The sequence below is a fragment of the Vespa crabro genome, chromosome 7 (assembly GCF_910589235.1).
Source record: "Vespa crabro chromosome 7, iyVesCrab1.2, whole genome shotgun sequence".
In the NCBI taxonomy this organism is placed as follows: domain Eukaryota; kingdom Metazoa; phylum Arthropoda; class Insecta; order Hymenoptera; family Vespidae; genus Vespa; species Vespa crabro.
The window spans coordinates 6,274,504-6,300,000 of record NC_060961.1 but is presented as its reverse complement, the minus strand read 5'-3'; the positions used below and the strand labels follow the sequence as shown (position 1 = coordinate 6,300,000).

Here is a 25,497-nt window from a genome sequence, read left to right as displayed (position 1 = left end):
ACATATTTTTTCGTCATTTCTTAAATGTTCTCGTTAACTATCCCTTTACCCTCCCTACCCTCCCCTTTCTCTCTTGGTAACAAAATTTTTTTCATTATGGTAATTAGTTAAAGGAAAAAAAAAAAATTTATTAAATTCCTTCTGGCTTATCTTGTGACAAACTTACGTTACCAACGACCGACGTATCGTCTCCCTTTACGTACGTACATGCATTCTTATATACATGTATGTATATATATATATATATATATATATATATATATATATATATATACATACATATATACATACATACATTATGTATATATACCATACGTGATAGAGTTCGTTTAAAGATGCATCGTGCTCTGTGTTTGGATCTCTTGACCTCCTTCTCAACGAAGCGAAAAAAAAACAAACAAACGTATTATATATGTACTCTCGAAGATTAAAAATAACGAAACTCGTGTCCGTTATTCCGCATTAAAATGAAATAAATTAAATAGATAATTAAATGGAGTAGACTTTTATAAGAATTAAATGATGATTTTCTGATCGAGTGTGATGTCCAATGGCTTTATTGCTTTTTTTTTCTTTTTCTTTTTCTTTTTCTTTTTCTTTTTCTTTTTCTTTTTCTTTTTCTTTTTCTTTTTTTTGACACTTAATATAAAATAATATAAATTCCTTGATATAAAATACTTAATATAAAATTCAAGACGAAGATATTATTTATTTCCGAGAAATTAAAAATATCCTTTCTTGCGTCCTTTCTTAAAAAAAAAAAAGACGTATTAAATACAGCAATATTAAGTGTCAAAAGATATACGATGGTATATAATTATCATGAATTTTTTAAAATACAATTATATTATTAGCTTTAATTTCAATTTGCCTAATCGGAAAAAAAAGTTTGTCTATTTTATATATATGAAAATTATAGTCCTATTTATTGAATTTATTTTATTATATCAGTCAGTCGCAAATTTTTATTTGATTATAATTACGTCATTTTGATTTTTTTCTTTCTTTCATTTTTTTATATTTTCTTCTTGATATAGTGAATGTATTAAAGAATTCATGTTCGCACAGATGAAAATAAAATTACCTTTCGGTATTGTTTGCAAATACGATGTGTGTGATATGAATTTTGTTTATAACACAATATAATGGCTTTTATTTCAAGTATCGTTTTTCGTATCCATTGACGAGCTCCATTTACGTAATTTTTTTCATTAAATATAATAGAAAATCTAAACACCGACAAAAATGGGTTTATTTAATTGATACCGATTACGTAATTCGTTTTAATGAAAAAAAAAAAAAAAAAAAAAAAAAAAAAATAAAAAAAAAAAATAAAAAAAAAACGTATATTTTTAATATTCAAGGAATCGCATATATAATTATTCTTTTACATTTTTTTCATTCCGCCTAATTTTATATTACATACGGAAAAGTCCTTTCTCTTTTTTTTCTCTTAAACGAATGAATGAACGAAACACGTTTTAAACTCGTTTTCACGAACGGCAATACGTTTAAGTACTCTATCATTATTTTATTTATCTGAACGATCATTCAAAGCGAAGATCATGCGAACTATAATACCTCACTAAAGCACCGTTAAAAGTCTTTTTTCTGTTTTTCTTTTCTTTTCTTTTCTTTTCTCTTTTTTTTCTTTTTCTTTTTTTTTTTTTTTTTTTTTTTTTTGTAATACATACCGGGATAGCTTGTAACAAGTTACACCGGGGTTCGCACGGGTGGGGGGAGGGGGTACATATTCTTACATACGATCCCATGAATTTCTTTCCTCTCTCTTTTCTCCCCACAACGAGATTTAACCCTTTAAATAAGCCCGACAATATAGAAAAACGAAATTCGTACGATAAAATCTGTTTTGTAGTAGGCACCCAGATAAAGAAAATACATAAGTAAGTACATCAACTTGTACGTTCCCTTCCAGATGGACTCTATTATCTTGCTTTTTTTCTCTTTCTTTTCTTTTCTTTCTATTTTTTTCTTTCATTTTTCTTTTTATATATACATATATGTATATATATATATATCCAACGTAGAAGAAAAGTGAGTTCAAGATCATCTTTCTCTCTCTCTCTTTCTCTCTTTCTTTTTCTCTCTTTCTTCCTTTCCCTCTTCTATCTTTCGTAGGGGTTGATTTTTTAAAATGAATCGAGTTACAAATTTCGCAAAGGGGTTCGGAGTTCTTTCGAAACGAAGGACGTTTCACCGAGATGGGCAACCGAACATTTCTAAAGGGAGAGAAAGACGTCGACGGCTTTTCTATCGTGTTCCTCGTGGTCTCGTTCTTTCATTCTTTCATTTAGCATTATTTTCGTATGATGTCTCGGCGCTCTTTTTATGCTCGACGACGTTGAACGACATCGGCGAGGGTCTCATGTAAGCATGCACATACGCAATCTCTCTCTCTCTCTCTCTCTCTCTCTCTCTTTCTCTCTCTCTTTCTCTCTTTCTCTCTTTCTCTCTCTTTACTCTTTTCGAGTACCTTGGCATCTGCTCGAGTCAAGAAAGACTCCAAAGTCTGCTTATTTACATCGTTCAATGACCAAAACCAAGATTAAAACCGAGACCAAGAACAAGAAATTTGTTTTTACGTGGCATTATTCCCTTTTGTGGCACACATCCCCTCACCCCCTCACCTCTTCTCCTTCCAGATCCTCCTCTATAACGTCCCCTCTTGTCACCCTCCCCATTCAAACTTTTATAAATTGCATATATCCGCAAGTATGAAAGAGCGAATCAAAAAAAAAAAATAAAAAAAAAAAAAGAAATAAAAAATGGGTAAGGTGTCAGACCAGAGACGTTTCGCGTTTCGCATCTGTACCCACTTCCGGTCTAGTCTCGTTTTACGCGATGATAAAATATTAGAGTTCTGTAACTTATGTTCAAAGTATTAAGCTTTTATAATGATTATTATTATTTTTTTGTTTTTTTTTTTTTGTCGAAGTAACGATTTATTTGATTAACAAATGAAAAAAAACTTTCGAGTATTTACTTTGGATCGGATGATTGATGTTGCGATGATTGGAAAAAAAATACAAAAGAAAGAAAAAAATATCTGCTATTCGATTTAATGTTATCTATTAGATAGTTCTAGGGGATAATTTCATTGGTTAAAGATATTAATTAATTATAAAAAATACATTTTGAACGAGTTATTATTTTATGTATCAGTATATATATATACTTTTCATATATATATATATATATATATATATATATATATATGTATATGTATATATATATATATTCATGAATATTAAATGTTGAATGTGTATAAAAAATTTCGTTCGAAGGTTTTATTTCGGACGACTAAAGAAATATCGATTTTATTGATCGAAACTGTTAACCTACTTCTCAAACGCATTAATCGAGGTCCCTTTATATATACAAAGCGAAACGTTTCGTTGTCACGTTGCATTTGAATTTATTCTGAAATATAACGAAATTGATTTTGCTAAGATTACTCAATTAATTGTCGCGTAAAAATTATTTGAAATATAAAAACAAACGTCGTTCAGTTCCACTTCAGAAATCATCGACCAGTCGTCGATCGTAATACCCGTATAAACGAATCATTTTCTGTCTATATTTACGTAGACCTAAATAACAGAAGAAAGAAAAAATTATGATCGTGAGATATATCGGGATCGCGAGAATGAACTTTGATAAAGTTTCCCGTGGTATACTTTTATTAGTCTCACGTGTTCGTGAAAAGAAATGAAAAGAAAAGAAAAAGAAGGAAGAAGTAAAGATATTAGGGTTACTCTTTTCTCACCCCTTAGCGTTATACTTTCTCATCAGGTATGTACTTACCTATTCTATGTGTGCTCGACCGAGAGAAACTTTTTGGCATCGCATTGGATCGGATCGCATCGGATCACATCGTATCGTCCTCTCATCCAAATCGCACAAGACTCGAATTCACCCCTTATATTCCCACGCTGGAATTAAAGATTCACGGACGAAACTACCCATCGCACTTGTCATGGGAATGAGCACCGGGTGGAACTCTCTTTTATGTAATACATATATATATATATATATATATATATGCACAATCGGTAAGGAAGGATACCTTGATGAAGAGAAAGAGAGATGGGGAATGGGGGATGGTATATATGCTAAGGGATGGGGTGGGGGGATGGAAACGAGCAAGACCCCAAGACTTCCCCGCGTTTTTTAGGATTCGTGAAGGGTCGGAGATATATATATATATATATATATATTCATGTACATATAAGTGCATTTGTGTAGATAATGGGCATGTATAGGTATACGTATACGTACACGTTTCTCCCCTTGATGATACTCAGCGTGGCTTTTACCATCACTACTACCATCTAATCATCATCAGAAGCAACAACACCACTACGATCACCACTACCACTACCATCGCTACCACTACCATCATCATCATCATCACCAATACTACTACTAGCGTCGATATTTAGAGACGCACGCGTGCGTCATAGTAATGGCGGGTGCAAGCGTTTTCTCCTCTTCGTATTTCTACGTGGGGAAACACGACGTCGGTGCGAGTGCATCGGGGCAGGTGGTAGCCAGATGTCTCTCGTAAGGGCTTCCACCCTGGTGTTGTCGTTTTCCTCGATCCTTGTTCGCTTTGGACTATGCCGGCTACGTTCGGTTGTACGGACGTAGAATCGAACGATATTTTTATTGTTTTGTTTTTTTTTTTCTTTTTCTAATTAATTATTCTAGTACTTTTTCTGAGAGACATAATCCAAGAAAAAAAATTTTTGTATAATTTAAAATCGTATATATTAGTAACTCGATTCATTCGCGTATTTTATGTTTTGGAGTTCGCGATGAGTCATACTTCGATCGGTTCCATTGAAAATAATCACTTCGGGAATGTAAAAGAAGATAAGAGAAGGAAATATGAACATATAAGATCATAGGGCTTTTTCTTGCTTATATCATTATTGGATTGTATTTTATTTAGTTTTCTTTTTTATTTTTCTCTTTTTATTTGATCGTTTACAAACCGATATCAATTCATCGTGGTATTAAAAATATCATTTGATAAAATTTACTTTTCAATTTCATTGGATATTTGTTTTTAATACGATCGTAACATATAAAAAATATTGATTCATCTAATTCTTCGATCAGTTTATATGCTACGAAATTAAGAAATCTTTCAAATACTGTTTCTTTCAATTGTTCAAAATAATTGATAAAGTTTTAGAGGTTTTCAACATTTTTTCTATTTTGTTTTGTTTTGTTTTTTTTTTTTCTTTTTTTTTTTCCTAATCGATTATCATTGCCATCGAAAATGATTGACGAGAACTATTTCGTTGAGTATGAAAAATAATATATATATATATATATATATATATACATATTTTTTTTAATATTCGTTTTAATATATCTTGTGAATAAATTATAAAAGTATTCTTATCATTTGCAAATAAAGTCGATTGATCAGAGGGTGATCTCCACATGAGGGCTGATAGAAGTTACTTTTTATAAACAGTCCGTATACAGACGCGTGTGTTCGTAGTCATCGAGGTACCACGCTGCGTGAAGGATCTATTAATAGATATAGCTTCTAGTGATCGTTCGTAGAAGGACCAACAATACTTTCACAGATACCGTTTTGAAAATGATCATTGAAGAACGAGATCCATTTTATTCGAATGTTTTTTATCAGATCAATAGGATCCTTGGATCCTCAGATCAAAGGAAATAATAATTTGCATAATTATTGGCAAAAGTGTCTTTAAAATATCTTTAAATATATGTCTCCCTTTTTTTTTCTCTAATCTTCGAATGGTTTAATCGAGCCAATTCGAAGCGTCGAACTATGAAGGAAGAAAAAAAAAAAAGAAAAACATGTGTACGATCTACTTCAAATGAGTAATTCGAAAACGAATGTTCTTTCTCTACCAACTAGAAAACTAACATCTTTCTCTTCGCTTTCTAATTTCAAACATCGTTCAGACAGATACAGATATCTTCTATCTTTTTCCAATATCTTCGCATAAGAAATAGAATCGTTTCCGTTTCGTCCAATGTTTGAATCAGTCAATGTGCCATTTTATTGAATAAAACAAAACATGATCTTCTTGTGGGAGGTCAATGATCAACTTATTCCTAAAAGGAACGATTTAACTTGTTATTGTTATGTTCAGTTACGTCACTGTCGCCAACTCTTTTTACCGTAGTTGGCGCCAAGATAAGCTTCATAGAATTTTTTTTATTTCTCTCTCTCTCTCTCTCTCTCTCTCTCTCTCTCTCTCTATCTCTATCTCTCTCTCTCTCTTTATGTCGACGGGAATACAGCAGCAGGAGGAGCCATTTAAGAATCTCGTTCTCGAGTTCGTGTGTCATTTAAAGGAAGACTGATCTTTATAATAATTCCATTCATATGATTCACGAAGGAAAGAGTTCGGTCTATAAAATAGGATCGAACTTATCTGATTGAATAGTATTCTCGAATAAATAATTCGATATAATATCTGTAGGATTCGTTAAAGGAATCGTTGGAGATTAAATGTATTAATTAACAATAAGATCTAATAAACAATTGACCAATCACGGTTCTTCCTAATTACATTTATTGAAAGTAATGTTAGTACGAGACATTAACTTTAAAATGACGATTGAAAAGAGTATTGATAGCATCGTTTCTCTCGAAGTTCAAAGAAACGCGAAGGGTGGAAAAACGAAGAGGGTGGAACGTAAGGGAAGCAGCTGACACGAATAGGAACGAATGCTATTTGGATTTATGCACCTGGTCTCCCTGGTAACTATGAAAAATTGAGATCGGAAACTAATATTTTCCCTCTTTCTCTCTCTCTCTCTCTCTCTCTCTCTCTCTCTCTCTTTTTTCTTTTTTTTTTATGGACAGAACTTCGGAAAAAATATAAAATAATAATTTTATCGTAGGCTAATTCGTTCAAAATAATTCAACGATTTGAATGATGAAATATCGTTGCATAATTCAAATCAATAGAATCGTTTAATACTTAAAAGTTAACCAGGATTCGTTGGTCTATCTTTCATTCTTATATACACACACACACACATGCACACGCACATACACACGTATATATGCATGTATATAAGAATTTGCGAAATAAGGGAAAGAAAAAGGATTCTTGATGATGTGTGAGTAACTCGCACGATGACCTTATTGTTGCGTGACGAACGACAGCCGGACGGAAGGAAGGAAGGAATAGAGAAGGAAGGTGCTGTAGTAAATGGGGAGAAAAGAAGACGACGCGTTGAACGCTGAAGGGCGCCCCCGAAGTCGTAAGAAAGAGGGGAAACCTTCTTACTGTGCCCTGGGACAGGAGAATGGAGGAAGCGTGTTTGAAAAAAGGGGGGAAACTTTTGATAATTCGGCAGATGTCTCGTGGCTTGGCAAGCCACGAGTCTTTGCCTATATATGTATATATATATATGTATAGGTGTGTGATGTATGTGTATGTATATATATATATATGTATATATATGTATATGTACACGTACATATACATATATTTTGTACATATATATTTAAGAGACGGCCATGTAAGTAGTCCTTGTAGTCCTTCTTATTTTTCCTTTTCTATACCATTTGGCTCGTGGTCATTCGTCGTGAATGATGAAATTTCCAATCAGGTAACAAGGGACAATGAACTGTTCTACCCAAAATAGAAAAATCGTCACAGTTACTTTTCTGAACTTTTTGCAACGGTTCAGATTTATGGGCGACAAATACCTAGGTTGTTATTATTATTATTATTTATTGTTATTATTATTATTATTTTTTTTTTTTCTTTTTCTTTTTTTTTTATTTACTTTTCGTGTAATTTTTCAATAAAGAAATATACGACTTCTCATAATTAGTAGTCGAATATAAAGTATCACACAAACATATATTTGATACTTTAACTGATCGGATTCAAACGCTTCTATATAATTATTTCGAAAAATAAAAACGATAGATCTATGTATTCTACGTATATTACGTATTCAAATAAAATTCGATACGAATCTTTTGTGGATACGTATCGAAAAATGAAAGTAATGCCTCCAAATAGGCTTGAATCGTATAATAGATTTCGAATCTAATAATAGATACGAAACTTTTTGTAAGTAACTATCTGATCAGAAATTTTATCCTATATCAAATTATTGGTTTCTTGCTTTCTTTAAAATCAATGATCGTACTATCTTTATTCATGATTCACTATTATAAAACAATAATTGATATTATAATAATATACAGGAGTCTATCATACGGATATTTTTTTTTTTTACTATTATTATTTTTTATTTTTTTTTTTTTTTTTTTTTTTTTTTTTTTTTTTTTTTTTTTTTTTTTTTTTTTTTTTTTGAAAATATTATCACAATATTTCGTTTTCTCGAAGTGATTACTGATTTTTTGACAGGTATTTTTTGAATTAGATTTGCGATGTATTACACGCAAATTTTTATTGTATTCTTTTTTTCTTTTTTCTTTTTTCTTTCTTTATTACACGTTTGAAATATTATTATTTAAAACCTGCTACAGTATATTCCAAGATTCTAATAGGTCACACTTGTGAAAGTTACAGATCCTTTCTAACATTGAAATTTTGGAAATCTTTTAATAGGCTCGCAGCTCTTCATTCTAGTGTTCAAAATCAAAGCTTGTTGATATAAATTGAATACATTGTAATTTGTAATAATTTGTAACATTGATGCTTCGAAATAGTATTAGAAAATTCGCTAAACGAAATTCGGATTTGTAAACACATATATATACATATGTATATATTGAATTTGATTTCATATCTATTTGTAATTTATATAATTCTTTAGAAACTCTCGTTCCTTTCGAGAATTAGAAAAAGGACAATTCTAATGGAATGCCATGAAAATCATATAAAATGTGACTCGAGAGAGAAAGAGAGAAGTGGCAGCTGTTTCCTTCTTTACCAGACACCTGCTGTCGACTATTAAATCTTTTGAAGAAAACTTAATTATGATTTTACCTTCTTAAATAGCCAAGATGTATGAATGTATTCTTAATTATGAAAGGCAAACGGATCTACGGATTAAGCTGATTTCGGATTTCCTCGTGTGGTTTCTGTTGGATCTTATCTTATCGTTAAGATGAAGGCTTTTTTTTCTTCTCCCTTTCTTCTTCTTTTTTTTCTAAGGCTGGCTCTTTCGAAAGTTCCGGAGATCATTAGGATTAAATGGAATTATCGAGAAAATTAATTAAAAGGAAATTCAATCGTTTGAAATTCATTCGAATGGGAAACATGAAGGGACTGTATTATATATATATATATATATATATATATATATATATATATTATAATCAATGTATTTTACGTATCTACACGTGCACTCGAACGATAACATCGTTGATATATCATTAATATGTATCTGTTCCCTTGTTAACCCACGTGCAAGGAAGTTAGAAAGAAAGGATGGTTGAAGATATATGAGACACAGGAAGAAATAAACGACATTTAACAGCTTTCATCCGTGAATATGCGCGACGAATAGGGAGAACTATGTTCATTCCTCTTCCTGTTTGTATTAAGTGGTACAAGGTTGTTAAGTAATATTTCTTCAAACGAAAGAATAATAATAATAATAATATATAATAATATATATATATATATAATTAAATTATTTTTTCGATATCAATAAAAAAGAAACTTTTTTTTTCTTTTCTTTTTTTCTTTTTTTTCTTTTCTTTTTTCTTTTCCTTTTTTTTTCTTTTTCTGTATTTTAATTTTCAAAACTTTTCATTCGGTAGCGAAATAAAAATTTCTATATTAATTTAACAAAGATTTATCGAATTGCTTGAGGTTATATTTCTGTCAATTTTAATACACGATTGTTATCTATTCGCATTAAAGATTTATAATTCTATTCGTAAACATATTCTAAACAAAATTATTCGATAATACGCGTATTCCTGTTATGCATATCCTTACGTATATTATAATCTGATTCTGTTTATACGTCTTGAATTATTCATAAATGAGTACGAATAATTTTCATAAATCGTAAAACTAGAAGATACGTAATCGGCAAATAGAAATTCTACTCGTATTATATATAATATATATATATATTTTTTTTTCTTATCTGATAAGAAAGATACAAATAATCTTACATTACTTACGTGAAATTTTAAACGAAAATAGCGAATAAGTTTTTAACGATATTGCCACGTGCTTCAGTAACAAAGCTCAAGGATAATAGCGACCGTTTGAAGTTTCACGAAGGTGAAAGATTCTTCTTTACTTACATAACGCAAACCGAAAGGCGCGACATGGGGCACGCCTTTGCTGCCTTCGAATACATTTACGATTCATTCACGATAACTTCTTAGTCTCCCCCTCTTTTTCTCTAAACATTTTACTTCCTAGTCGTCCGATGGGCAACAACCAACCTCATCGCGAATATCTAATAACTTGCTAGAATTTCGAAAAAATTCCTTACGGGTTTAAAGAAGTTCCACTCAATCATTTAGTACAAGCTAATAGAACGAGTTGTGGTTTCATTGGTTTGGTATGTGGGAACATTTTTTATTGATTTTTTTTTGTTTTTTTTTGTTTTATATCATCATCATTATTATTATTATTATCATTATCATCATCATCATCATCATCATCATCATCATCATCATCACCATCATCATCATTATTATCGTCATTAATGTCATTGATAAAGCTCGATCGTCTTTGCCAATTATTTTTCTCTCTTTTTCCTCAACAGCTGCTAACTTCAAAGATCGTTCCAAGCGCTGTTTGTATGCTTCTCGTATGAGGAATTAAAAAGGGGAAGTTATGCAATGATAGCATTTACGGGACGTAACTGTGAGCGCACGTGATGTAAACATATGCGATGCGCAGATGGTCCACTGGACTCTCTTATCGGCCGTCTTTTTCTTTATTTTCTCTTCCTGTTTATCATGATTATCCATTTCGGTAATCGTCATCCCCCAACGACGACAACGACGACAATGACGATGACGATGACGATGATGATGATGATGATGATGATGATGATGATGATGATGATGATGATGATGATGATGATGATGATGATGATGATGATGATGATGATGATGATGATGATAACGATATCTCTCCGTTCGACGATATCGTCATTTCTTATTTATGACGATCGTCTTCAAAGTGATTCGATTTTGATGATAGGAAAAATTGAAACAAAATTAAAAAGGATAAAAATCAGCGCTAAGAAATTGCATCAGGGCCATTGACAAGATATATCCTGTGCATCCATTAGAACGTGCAAAAAGGGGGAAAAGACAATGAGAGAAAGAATACACGACCGCACAAGCTGACACCGGACAGGATGTGGTTAGGGGTGGTGGTGTCTGGAAGCTACTCTTTTTTTATTTTTATTTTTCTTCTTCTTTTTTTCCTTTTTCGTTGAGGAACCGAAAGAGTAGGAGGGAAAGGGATAACAACAATGGTCTCATGACAAAGAATGGGCCTATCCACCCTTCCTTCTGAGATTTCCTTACCGAGAATAATTTTCTGCAAATTTATTTGTCATTATCTTAAAAGAAAAAAAAAGAAAAAAAAAAAAAAGAAAAAGAAAAGAAAAGAAAAAGGGTCAATGAACTTTGATTCTTCTTACGCTTTTGATTCGGCCAACTTGATTTCTTTTTCTTCTTTATTTTTTTTTTCTTTTTGAAGACTATTACATAAAATAAAATATCCTGCTGAAGGAAAGATCATTAATTCAAAAAAAAAAAAAAAAAAAAAAAAAAAAAAAAAATCCAATTCCATTTATTTGGAGTTGATAATTAGGAGTCCCTTCCTGTTTTCTTCCTCGCCCCTCTCCCGCCTATTTTTTTTTCTTTCCCATATTTTAAATTTATCCAAATCCAGATAACTAGATAGGAGTATAACTGATGATCACGCATCTTATGAATTTTTAGATCGCGATCCGGCTACGATTCCAGCAGTGGTGAAGATTCCGAAAACGAGTATGGTACTGGTATCGTTCGGGTTAACAGCAGTCAATCACAAAATAATCCTGGCAACTCGAACGTCAACTCTCAGGGCCAAGGGAAACATATCAATAAGGGTCGTTGGACGAAGGAAGAGGTAAGAAGAGGACATCTTTTTATTTCTCTCTTTTTCTCTCTCTCTCTCTCTCTCTCTCTCTCTCTCTCTCTCTCTCTCATCTGTCTGGCAATTCCGAATTCTGGATCCTTTGGCCGTATCATTATGGCGCTAACTCTCATGCGAGTTAAAAAGAGGACGGCAGGGGTCGGAACAATGAAACGTGCCCTCAAAAAGGACCAAGCCCAGGAGAGTGCCACCCTTCATAAGTTTTTGAACGAGTTGCGTCGTGCCTTGGGGCAGATGCCCTCGTGTTGTTCTTCGACGCCTCTCACGGCCGTCATGTTATACGTGTTATATATTTATATATATGTAGGTATATATATATGTGCGTATACATATATATATACATACGTACACGCATGCGTGTACATGTGCGAAGATTCGCAGAACGGTGCTCACGACCGACATATGGTTTCCCGTGGGAAAGCACACGCGAAAATCGATCGCGCTTTCGTGAACCATGCCCATGTACACATACAACTTTTATGAGAGAATTATAGCCATGAGTGGTAAAGGTAAGAGAATTGAGGGAGAAGAGGGGAGGGGGAGATAGTTGTCGTCATCGATTTTGGGACTCTTTCGAGTTTTCTATTTTCCTGTCTTTTTTTTTTATTATTTTATTATTTTTTTTTTTTTTTTTATTTTTTTTTCTATTTTTTTTTTTTCGAAGTTTACACAAATAATAATTATAAGTAATTATAATAATTATAATTATAAGAATTACAAATGTCTTTTTCTCTCTTTTTTTTTTTGGTCGTTTCTTTTTTTGATTCCATTTGAATTTGTAATTAAACAATCAGTCATACGAATCTCCATTAATTCGTCTGTTTTGTCGCAGGATGCTTTGTTGAAGCAGCTGGTCAGTAACGCTGAACAGAATGGATTACGATGGGACAATATAGCTGCTCATTTTCCCGAACGGAGCGACGTTCAATGTCAACAAAGATGGGCGAAAGTAGTAAATCCGGAATTAATCAAGGGCCCTTGGACCAAGGAGGTAAGGATGGAACTGCACGTGGGAAAAGAATTCATTCGTCACAGTCTGTACAGTTTCTTAATGTAAAATATTCGACCGTTCTCTTTAACATCCTTCAATTTCCTTTTTCTCCTTCCCTCCTCTCTTTCTCTCTGTACACTCTCTCTCTCTCTCTCTCTCTCTCTCTCTCTCTCTTTCTTTTTTTCTCTCTCTCTCTCTCTTCCTGTCTCTCTGTACCTGACTTTATCTCAATGCTCTTTCAACATTTCTTACTGAGTAAAACTTGGTCCTTTTATATTTAAAAACTTGTTTCAAAGAAAAATCTTTCGACTGAATCAGATATTTTAGTAACTATTTGAAATGTTCCACTGTATTCCGTACAGAAAATTTTTGCTTCGTAAATCATTTTCTTTTTTCTATTTTTTTCTTTTTTCACTCTTTCATTGCGAGAGAGAAAAAAGAAAAGAAAAGGAAAGAAAAGAAAAGAAAAGAAAAGAAAAGTAAAGTAAAAGTGACAGACCACTTCCGTCGAAGATGTAAGTCCCGTTCATGGTGTAATCTCTCAATGAGAGATTTTCAAAGGACAAGAAGAAAACTCTGGGGAATAGATTGCTTTTTTTTTTTTTTGTTTTTTTTTTGTTCCTCTATAGAACAGAGAATCCTTACTTTCGTTACTGGGTAACAGAACAGTATATACATATATACGAACGTAACAAACATAGTTACCAACCGCCTACGCGAGAACTTTGCCGGGTAGACTCGGTGGGGGGTATGCAAGAAGAAAAAAAGATCTACGGTCACGGAGATGCTGCGTCGTCGTCAGGTCCCGTGCCAATGCACTTGGCAACAGCCAAGGGCAATTCGAACGAGTGACTTCGAATCGACTCAGTCGATAATGCAGTTTCTCATTTTAAATAACATTATTAAGATATTCGTATATTATCGTTTAATAACAAAATTGTCATGTCTTTTAATCTATATAAAAGGAAAAAAGAAGAAGAAGAAGAAGTAAAAGAAAAAGAGGAATAATTGGGAACGTTCAATCTTATTAATATATGTATATACATATGGGTGTATATATATATATATATATATAATATTATGTCGAGCAAAACGTTGCCTAGATTTATGAACGATTCCAAAGTGTGGGTACGTGCTCTCATGGCTCTCGCTTCATCCATCTTTCCTTCTTTGCGGTCACTTACAAAGCCCCTTTTCTTTCCCCCAAGACTCCTCGACCTCGTATTGGCTCTCTCTTAGACTTTACCCAGTTTTCTTTTTCTCTTTTCTTTATATTTCTCTTTTTTTCTTCTTTTTTCTCTCTCTCTCTCTCTCCCTCTCTCTCTCTCTCTCTCCATCTCTTTCTCTCTTTCTCTCTTATTCTTTTTCTCTTTCTATATATATATATATATATATATTTACTAATATATATATAATATTAGTAAAAATTTGAAAGATCAGTAGTTAATTAAAATTTTAATTTTCATTTCAATTGTTATTATAATACATAGTAATAGCCTTTTTTGTTTTTAATTTGGATTTTAAATTATAAATCTTAAGTAGATAACTTAACTTTGATGTCTTGGAATTTTCCCTTGTATATTCTTTTGTTCCTTCTTCTTTCATAAGATCATTTATCCTGGTCACAGTTTTCCTCTCTATCTTTTTTTTCCTCTCTCTCTCTCTCCCCCTCTCTCTCTCCCTCTCCCTCCCTCTCTCTCTCCCTCTCTCTCTCTTTTCTCTGTCTTATCCCTTCTAACAGAAGAGAATTCCTTTGAATTCTTCTCAGGCTTGGTCGGACCGGTCGCGATTACGACGACCATCGTGGATTTTCCTTTCCACGAAGATTTTTCTTTTTTCTTTTCTTTTTTTTTCTTCTTTTTTTTTTTCTCTCTCTCTCTCTCTCTCTCTCTTTCTCTCGAGATTTCTCATCTTTAAGTTTTTTTTTTTTTTTTTTTTTTTTTAATTTTCTTTTTCTTCCAGGAGGACGAAAAAGTTGTCGAGCTAGTTGAAAGATATGGCCCTAAAAAGTGGACCCTTATCGCGCGACATCTGAAAGGCCGTATTGGCAAACAGTGTCGTGAAAGATGGCATAATCATTTGAATCCGGGAATTAAGAAAACCGCGTGGACCGAGGCGGAGGATAAGATAATAGTTGAGGCACATCGTAGGGTCGGTAATCAATGGGCGAAGATCGCCAAACTTTTGCCCGGGAGAACTGATAATGCGATTAAGAATCATTGGAATAGTACAATGAGAAGAAAGTATGAAGCTGAGGAAGGAAGATGCACCGTTGGTACTCGAGGTAACTAACAATATTCACGATATATATCATTTTTTTTGTTTTTTTACAATAAAAACAGTGTAAGTTAAAATTGATTCGATCGTATGAACATTTGTAGGAAGAGGTAGGAGGAAAGCGTCGGAAACTATAACGACGCGAAAGGATCTTATCTCAATGGACGAAGAAATGTGTATTGGAAATGGAAGAACGAAGAGTGCGTCTAGCAGTAACGACAATGGTTTAATTTTATCTACGAATAATACTAACTCCACACAATCGGTAAAGATGGAATCTTTAGATTGGGTTGGTGTGTGGGAGCAACAGAACAATGGACATTCGTATATTCATTCCGTGCAAGAACGTGGTGAACGGAGTAATACGAAAGAAAGGGAGATCGAATCCTCCTCTTCTTCTACTAATAGACGAACGGATCCTTCTTCGAGAGTGAAAACGGAAGATATTTCGCCATTTACGAAGTAAATAAATAATTCATCAAATCGGTTAAGCGATTCTGTCGTTTATTTTCATCAATTGTTATTTTATTTTCAATGTTACGTATAAAAATATTGTTTACCTCTCCTCCTTCTTACAGATATTTCGGTATGGAACTGCAAAATGAAACTGTAGATTCAAGGAACGCTGAGATAAGATTACTTCCAATGCCCGACTTGGAAGAGACCTCGACTCATTTAACTGAAAGAGAGAAAAGCAGTCCTCCGCCGATATTGCGTAGACGACGAAATATTCAAACGATACCACAGAGAACGGAAACTCCCGATAGTGGGAATCAATCGGATTATTTGATAATAACCGGTCAACAGACGCATAATGGCAATACCACGCCATCTACTCCTATAAAACAACTTCCATTCAGTCCTTCACAATTCTTAAATAGTCTAAGTCCTGAAACATCTACTTGGCCCCGAGCAAGTACTCCAAAAACTGGTAGCCCTGGTCCTCTCACGACACCACAGCCGACGGGTTTGCGACGAAGTCAAAATGGTAAATCTAAAACTATATAAAAATCGAAAACTATATATATATATATATATATATATATATATATATATATATATATATATTACAATAATAAAATTACTCGTCAGTTATTTGAATTTATAAATCATTCCTTGAAATATTTAGATGGTAATACACCAAGAACGCCAACGCCCTTTAAAAATGCTCTAGCTGAGCTCGAGCGACGAAGTGGCGTGACTACACAGTTACCTGCTACACCTAGCCATTTAGATGCCTTAACTGAGATAATTAAACAAGAAACTGATCGCGAGAGTCTCGCGAGTACGAGCAACATCCTTCAGGATTCTGGATATTGCACTACAAGGCGGCGGGGTAAAGAGAACAGTGCTCCTGGTGGAAAAAGGGCACGGAAAGCTCTCTGTCAAGCATGGGCAAATGTACCCCATGACAACACCGACATGAGTTTTGTCGTTGAAACGCCAGTAAGATTTATTTAAAAAATATATGTTTAACATTTATCAGATTATAATAAGCTTTATGCTGTCTTTTTTATTTTTCGTTTTGTTCATTTCTTTTTATTTTGTAGAGCAAAAGTTTGGACACTTCAGTACTGTTCTCGCCAGCGTCCATGGCATTAGAAGATAGTTTCTTAACAGCAGGTCCAAGTCCCGTGAAGGTAGAGCAACGAATCCAAAATCAAAGTCAAGTTCAAACCCAACCAGCCCTATCCTGGTATTATTCCCGCACCAATCGCCTTTAGACACGCTAGCCGGCCTTCTTAATTTTTCCTTTTTTAACATTTCGCCTGTCTTTTCTTTTCTTTTCTTTTCTTTCTTCTTCTACTCTCTTTTTTTTTATTTTTTTTTTTTTTTTGTTTTTTACTTGCTCTTTATCACTTTTTATTTCTCTCTCTCTCTCTCCCTCTTTCTTTTTTTTCTTGTATATTTAATGCCAATTGTTCTTTCTCGTTTGTTGTTGTTATTATTTAATCGAGAAAACCAATGAAAGAAATCATAGTCCTTCAAGTGTTTCTTCGTTCGCGTTTTATTTAAGTGGTTTTAATATATTTTTTTCTTTTTCTTTTTTTTTCTTTTTTTCTTTTCTTCTTTTTTTTTCTTTTTTTTTTTTTTTTTTTGGTGCCGCTTAACATCGCCCAATCCAAAGATTTATTAGCTTCTTGTTAGTTTTATCTTTCAAAGTATAAAAATAACAGTGACTAACGAGCATAACGTGAAAGTCATACGTTATATTTATATTAACTTATTTCTAATAACGCGATTGCTTTTGTCCCTGTTAAATATTTATAAACTAATAATATTTATAAAGTTATTATTAATTTTTGTAGTTATAACACTGAGGGAAAAAGAACACACTTAAATTGTTTGATTACGTTGGCTGTCGAAATATGATGGTCTTGCTTAAGAAAATAAAAAGAAAATAAAAAAAAAAAAAAAGGATAAAATGAAATAAAATAAAACAAAACAAAAAAAAATAAAATAAAAAACAATAAGAAAAAAGAACCAACCTAAAAGTACTTAAATCTTAATTATAATATAAAATATTGTATCTATAAATGATTTTTCCTTTTTCTTAATTTTCAATATCGATTAAACAATGTCGTTATTTTCAAAGCTGATCATAGTCAACCTTGTTTCGTTTTTTGTTTGTTTCGCTCGTTTTTCTTTTTTTCTTTTTTATCATGTTCATTATTTGTATTGAAAAGAAAAGAAAGGGAGTGACAGATTTGTATTTGTATAAATTAAGTTGTATTAAATTATATGTTACCTTTGATAAATTTCTTATTTGAAAAAAAAAAAAAAGAATAAAAATAAAAAGTAGCTATTCTCAAGAATACTTAGAGGATAATAAAATCGTTGCAAAAATCAGATCAGCGACTTCTTCGTTTTTAAACAGCGACATCCAAAGTTCTTTGTATGATCGTATACATAGTATTCCCATATTTATTTAATATATTATATATTATATATTATATATATTATGTATATTCGGGACTCTTTCTTTATTAGAAAAAATATATATATACGTACATGTATATGTATATACATAATGTATATATTAATATATATATGTATATGTATATGTATATATATATTATTAGCAACATGTTAATTTGCCGCATGTTTGTACTAACTTAAAGGGACGTCCTTTTATATTATTATTATTATTATACAGGCCTGGCCTAGCGTACTAAAGTACCCCAGTCCTGTCCTTGATGACCCAACAAACAAACGCAACAAACAATCCAAAGATATCTTTGTATGCGGCTATGTTGTAATATAATACAAAAATTATGCACGATTATACGAATTGAAACGATTTAAAACCAGTGAAAAAAAAAAAAGAAAGAAAGAACAAAAAAAATATTCACAAAAAGGCCTAGTCATATCATCGTACCAATCCACGATATAATAATATTTATTAATGCGAGTAACAAGCGTGCGAATGAGAGGAAAAAAAGATAGAAGTTCGAAAAAAAAATTGTTAAAGCAATCATGTTGAACGAACGGGTTTTGTGATTTATTTTTTTTTTTTAGACTGACTCCGAAAATCTGTCTGCCTATTTATTTATAAACTTTTATTCGTTACTGATAAAAAGAAATCTTTTTTTTTTATCTTTTCCCCCTTTTTCTTTGTTTTTTTTTCTTTTTTTTCTTTTTTTGTAATACGATATCTCTACGTAGGTGCATTTTCTAATTTCATTTCTCGATCGCCGGCTGTAGCTAGTGTGTCTATCCTTTCCAGACTTCCCACGACTTGTTGTCCGTTCAACGGAAGCCCAATGCCAAGAGGGCAATCACGTTCGACGCGCTCGACAGCCCCTGTTGTATCCTCAGCCCTCTACCTCTGAGGCCGGTTAAACGTGCCAAGGTGAGTTCTCCATCTTACTGTTCTAATCCTTTTCTGATTCCTCTTCGATTTGTTTTCATCATTATCATCATCATCATCATCATCATCATCATCATCATCATCATCATCATCATCATCATCATCATCATCATCATCATCCTCATCCTCATCCTCATCCTCATCTCCATCTCCATTTATCATCAACAATATACAGCGATCTTGAAACTTCGATTTCCTAGATACACAACATGTTTCAATTGGGCAATCAAACGAAAATGTGTAAATGACAATAAGAAATGTTTTTATTTTTTTACATTCACCATTTTGGATCCAACGGAATGAAAATACATTAAAGCAAATACATGCTTATTGGTATAACGATGTTTCTCTTTTAAATCGCTGTGCAACGAATTATTGACTTGTTTTTTCTTTTCGTGTTTCGATATTGAAAAATACTTATAAACTCCAAATAAAAAATATTGTACACTTTAATAATATATTAATATTATATTATGTAAATCTTTGTATATTATTAATGGTATATTGTATTAATTTTTTGCAGTTACATTTGGAAACGCAGTGGGCCACGGTGGCTTGCGGGCGTACGCGTGATCAATTAGAAATGACACGCGCAGCCCGTCGATTTCTTAGCAATCACGGCTTTCTACCTTTACGCCCTCGGTCTCTAAATTTTTAGATCTTCCAAGAAAGATCTAAAAATCTTTTTTTCTTCTCTTTCTGATCTTCCTTTACTGAGGTGGGAATAATGAATCTTCGAAGAATTGGAAACTGGGGGACGGCGAGCACAGGGAGCTTAATTGTAACTTGCGGTACAAAAAGAAATATTAAGAAAAAAAAAAAAAATAAAAATAAATAAAAACAAAAAAAATAAAATAAATAAAAACAAACAAAAAAATAATAATAATAATAATAAATAAATAAACAAGCAACCGAACAAAAGGATAAAGAAAAAAATCATTACGTTAAAACTAGTCGGAGTTAATCTAATTAGGCACTTCCGTTTAAGGAATTCTGCCGTAATTGTCGAGTGTGTCGATTAACGAAAGAAAATAATTAAGGTGGGAAAGTCGTATCAAGAGGAAAGAGAGAAAGGTTCACGCTTTACCAACGCTTTTATTTTTTATTGCATTTAAAAAAAAAAAATTATATATGTAAGATAGTAGAACGAAAAAAGAAAATGAGACAGGATGATCCTTTGCTTTCGCAAAAAATGAAGAAAAAACGAAAAGTTGTTACAGCGTGATAATGTTGTTTTGGTTACAAAAAAAAAAGAAAAAAAAAAAGAACAAAAAGAAATAAAAAATACAAAAAACAAAAGAAAACAAACGCAAGACAATGCAATTACTTTTATAGGGTTTATTTTTGGTTGTCATTATTTTTCCTTGATATATAACGAAAATTTTTAAGGGAGGTAAGAAAAAATTATGTGCAAGAGTTTTTCGTTTCCTATTTTGCCATTTTCCCCGACGAATATAAATATTATTATTATTATTGCCGTTATATTTATTCACGAACAACCAAAAACAAATTCTCTCTCTGTCATTTTTTTCTCTCTCTATAATTATCGTCCAAACAAACGAGCATTTTTCTCGACGAAGTAATCTTAATTTTCAAAAGGCAAAAAAAAAAGAAAAACAAAAGAAAAGGGAAGTACGGCGTAAAGAGATCTCTCTTTTTTTCTCTTGAAATGGGGATAAAATTGAATGATAATCAATTTTTATTTGATATAATACTATATTATATATAATATAAAACAAAAGCATTATATTGCGGCCGTTATGTACAAAGAGCCTTTGTAACTGGTATTTAATTTACAAATGAATAATAAAAACATAACGATAGTTACAATAAAATCTATGTGTTTTACTTTGGCTGAAGAGAAAAAATGAAGAAAACAAACCCACAAAGGGAAGCTTTGTGGATGGTGCCATAATAGATATGAAATATGCTACATCAAAATTAGAAATTTTGCAATATGTACCACATATTATCTTCTTTACGGCGTGCCTTGGAATGAATTGGAATGGATAAATGGTATAAACAAAAGAAGTTTGTTTTACCTTGTATAATAAGTTCAAAGTAAATGATATCTCGAGGAATAATCTACATATATTCGACTAATGAGCAACGCGAGTATACGTATCTTGTTGAATCGAATTCTCACGATGTTTAACATGCACTATAATTTGAAGATATTTTTAATTGCTATATACGGTGTTTAACGTAGTAAAAGTATTTTATAATTATTCGATACAAGTGCGTCGAAGAAGAATGACACGCGTGAAACACCACGTAATTTTTGCTGATTGATATAATACGACTAAAGTGTACCTGATCTACAGATGCCGTACGACATTCTGTGTATGTGTGTGCTACATTGAAATATATATACATATATATATATATATATATATATATATATATATATATATATATATATATATATATATATATGTATATTTATTTAATTTAACTAGATACGAATAAAGCAATAGTGTCAAACTACATCCTTATGAGCATAAATGTTCTTGAATGAAATAAAAATTACTGCGTCATTATGAACATAATTAATAAACTTTCAATAAATCATTCACTTATACTCACATTGACATCGGAGTTTGACATCTCTGATATAGGGATATAATTGCATTTATTCGTACCAACGAGCGGAATAACAGAAACTAATACGTCCAATATACATATATATCTAATAAAATATTTGTTAATTTCATAAAAACACATAACGTAAACACATTAAAATGTTCTAATGGATTTCTATCAACTCATAAAATACTACTATATCAGTTTCTGATAATTAGCTACCACTCAATATTATTTATTACGCAATTTTGGAGCGTTCGAAACACGATGTTATTATTCTATTAATTCAATTATTAATATTACTTTATATTCAAATATAGAAAATGTTTACTTCATGCACTGTGAACGTGTTTTATGAGAAATAAGTAAATGCACGATACAAGATCCGAGAAAAGATTCTTGACATAAAAAAGTGAATTAAAGAAATATATTATTTCTCTAATTTTATTCCTTTTTATGCAGAACGTTTCGAAAAATTTCTCAATTACTGCAAATCAAAAGTGTTGTAGATAAAAAATATATTAACACTATTTTGATAAGAACGTTTAAGAAAATGTCAAATCATTTTCGAAATATTTGCACACAATGAGAGATTTTTTAGTAGTAGCTTATCCATATTAACTGTTCTTAGTGCCAGTCATGTGAATTCATAAATTTATAGAAATAATAATGGCTTACGAATTATATTACCGATAATTCTGCTACCTAGGAACAATATTACAAAAACAATTTATATATTACCTTCGGTCTAATGTACATGTTCAACTTAAAAATAACAAGATCTGTTATATTACCTCCAGTCTAACATATATGCAATTTAAAAGTAACAAGCCACAAATAATTATCATGATTAACAATGCGTACCAGTTTCAAATACATAATACTGGAGCACATGCCGGTATATTTCTTTTGACTTTGTCCGGACTATGATCATAATTTGTACCTTGCCTCTTTGATGAATATAAATATAGATTATTAATATTGCAGAGCAAATAGGAAGAAGTAAATATCGGCATTTAGTTTTTCCTTAGCTCCTTGAATATAAGCTTCTATGAGGTTTGGATCAATAAAGCTTATTTCAGCAATATTGATGTATTTGAATATGATTTTAAATTGAACTAATTAATGTACCTATTATGTTCTAAATTTAACACATGCTCATACAAATGAACAGCGAACATATTGTAAGACTTTTAATGGTCATTATCTATTTTAAATTTTAAATTGGAAATAATAATCTCAAAATATCATTAAACAACAAGAAAATGGAATATATTAAGGAATGCTGCTTTTGAGGAAACATTGCTCCAAATGGCGTTCCAAAGTAACCTCATTAATTCTGTTCTGCATTCTATTGCAAATTAATAAATTTATTTTTTAATACTTAAAACTCTATCTCTGAGATTGCTCCATGTCATCTGTACTGCTACCACCAGCTGCCTCGTCTAAAGCATTATCATCTAATGAAAAAAAAAAATATTACATTACTACCTCGAAAAAATTTATTTTCAAATTTTTTTTCATCATAGGATAATAACAAATTTAATATTTTACCTGGTGATGGAGATCCCTTGACTCTACAAGTATTATAACTACCGCAATTTAAACACTTTAATCCAACGACATGATATTTCACAGTAGATTCCTAAAACATCATTTTTCTGTAATAATTATATATAAAATATCGTCCATTTTATGCCAGAATCATGAATGTTCAAATTTTTATCTTTTAAATTGAAGTGTATATCGAATGTCCTTTTTTTGTTTCTAATTTTAACAATACTATGTTAGTTATTATAAAACACGTATTAATTAATTATAATGATAGACACAAAATATTTAATATTACGAATATAATAATTATTATTGCTCACCTCATGACAATCTTTGCATAAAATATCTGCCTTATAATCCCTGTATTCCTCTGGCATTGGTGTTAAAGATACTTCCATATCTAAAAATCTCCATAAGTCGGTCATGTCTAGAAGAGATACCTGACATGTGGGACAAGCATAATGACCATAATGTAGCAATTCCTCAAAACAAGTCCGATGAAGCAAGTGTCCGCAACCTGGGATATGACAAGGAATACGGCTTGTGTGAATATCTTCTAGACAAACGGGACAGTTTGCATGTGACACATTTTCCACGCACTGCAATCAAGATTAGATTTATATTATTGATTTTATACATTGATTTTTTTCTCTTTACATTCTTTTTTTTTTCCTTTTACATTTATTATTCCATTGTATTTTATTGTGATGCATACCGTGTGACCATTTTGTAGCTGAATTGGGAGACACATATTGCACTTGGCACAATGAAAGAACCTATCCCGTCCGCCAACTCTGCATATTCCACAGCCATCGCAGTGATATTGATTCTTATCTTCGTCGTCGAAAAGATTGCATTCTAAACATGTATACTTTCCAAAATGGCAATGACAGTTTTGACATGTAGCCTGTACAGGCTGACGAGTATCGCAAAGAACACATATTAATTCTGTTACTTCCTTCCTGTTGACAGTATGAGTTTCTTGTTCATCGTGACAAAACCGGCATGTATAAACCTTATTGCAGCAAGGCGTCTATAATAAAAATAAAAGAATAGATTAACAATATATATATATATATTCAATAAACCCATTATATATAAAAAGAAATACCTTGATAAATTGTATTAAACCCAATTGACTTAATTATGCATATAACATTATTGTATTATTAAATACATAATTGTAAGATATATTAAGGATGTATCTATCAATCGATATCGATTAAATGTAAAATGAAAAAAAGAAAATATGATTTTCGTATCGTGTACAAAGAGAAAGAGGAAGAAAAATTTTAAAAGAGAATGTTTTAAGAATAAGGGAAGACAAAAAAAAGAAAAAAAACCAAAACAAAAGGATCATTACCACGAACTTCGATTTCCGTTTATAATGCTCACAGCCGTAATCGTCCTCGGACGTAACAGTAGATTCGTCTGTCGAGGTCGAAGCACGATTTTCATCTGTTGTAGTAACAGAAGGATCATCTTCCGAGGTTGAAATGCGAACTTGTTCCTTTCCAGAACTCGTAGAATTTTCTTCTCTATCGGAATTATCGCTGGAAGATGGTGCCTCGCCATCAATGTTCCCAACAGTACGCACCTTTTCGCTATTCTCCATTGCGTTACTTCCTCTTTTTCCTCTTGCTTCTCCTCCCTCTCCTCCTCCTCATCGACTTGTTCCTCTCTGTCGTCCTCCTATCCAACAGATCTTCCACCACTGTCCTCCACGCTTGTTGCTAGATCTTCACTTTCTTAAATATAATTAATGGTAACCCTTTAGGCGTGTGTCACTCGAAATTGATAAAAAGCCAGGCAGCTAGTTAGTTAGCTAGTCCAGTCCAGTCAGTCAGTCAACCATCCAGCTAGTCTTCTCAGCGTGGATTCGAAAATCTCTATCCCTGTCCTATGTGTATCTCTTTCTCTCTCTCCCTCTCTCTCTCTCTCTCTCTCTCTGTCTGTCTCTCTTTCTCTGTCTTTCTCGTTATTTCCTTTTCTTCTCCTACACAACTTCTATTAGATCTTAATTTTTTTTTCCTTACTGTATATCTTTATGTGTCTCTTTCTCTCTCTCTCTCTCTTTATTTCTT

At 32.0% G+C, this 25,497-nt stretch overlaps 2 protein-coding genes across 5 annotated transcripts in view; one reads left to right on the top strand and one right to left on the bottom strand.

The window, feature by feature from the left end:
* The window catches only part of LOC124425542 (myb protein), a 39,564-nt gene extending 18,453 nt beyond the window's left edge, over positions 1-21,111 (top strand). For all 4 annotated transcript variants that reach the window (XM_046966011.1, XM_046966010.1, XM_046966009.1 and 1 more), the window contains 9 exons: positions 11,942-12,110; positions 12,970-13,128; positions 15,091-15,412; positions 15,510-15,867; positions 15,984-16,393; positions 16,535-16,851; positions 16,956-17,045; positions 19,133-19,258; positions 19,800-21,111. In XM_046966011.1, coding sequence (XP_046821967.1) covers positions 11,942-12,110; positions 12,970-13,128; positions 15,091-15,412; positions 15,510-15,867; positions 15,984-16,393; positions 16,535-16,851; positions 16,956-17,045; positions 19,133-19,258; positions 19,800-19,934 — 2,086 coding nt within the window. In that variant the 3' untranslated portion in view covers positions 19,935-21,111. The remainder of the gene's footprint in view (positions 1-11,941; positions 12,111-12,969; positions 13,129-15,090; positions 15,413-15,509; positions 15,868-15,983; positions 16,394-16,534; positions 16,852-16,955; positions 17,046-19,132; positions 19,259-19,799) is intronic.
* Positions 20,973-25,442, bottom strand: LOC124425544 (RING finger and CHY zinc finger domain-containing protein 1). The gene is made up of 5 exons (XM_046966013.1): positions 24,777-25,442; positions 24,129-24,446; positions 23,734-24,012; positions 23,414-23,504; positions 20,973-23,319 (listed from the first exon to the last, which is right to left on the bottom strand). The coding sequence occupies exons 1-5, from the start codon at positions 25,026-25,028 to the stop codon at positions 23,252-23,254; spliced, it is 1,008 nt and encodes a 335-aa protein (XP_046821969.1). The 5' UTR covers positions 25,029-25,442; the 3' UTR covers positions 20,973-23,251.
* Positions 25,443-25,497: the final 55 nt, after the last annotated feature.

Excerpts from the sequence above, each read along its gene's own strand:
- LOC124425544 (XM_046966013.1), bottom strand. The coding sequence starts at position 25,028 with ATGGAGAATAGCGAAAAGGTGCGTACTGTTGGGAACATTGATGGCGAG. Across the intron at positions 24,013-24,128 it reads AGCTACAAAATGGTCACACG|TGCGTGGAAAATGTGTCACA; the intron begins GTATGCATCACA and ends TCTTGATTGCAG. Across the intron at positions 23,505-23,733 it reads TATGCAAAGATTGTCATGAG|GAATCTACTGTGAAATATCA; the intron begins GTGAGCAATAAT and ends ATGATGTTTTAG.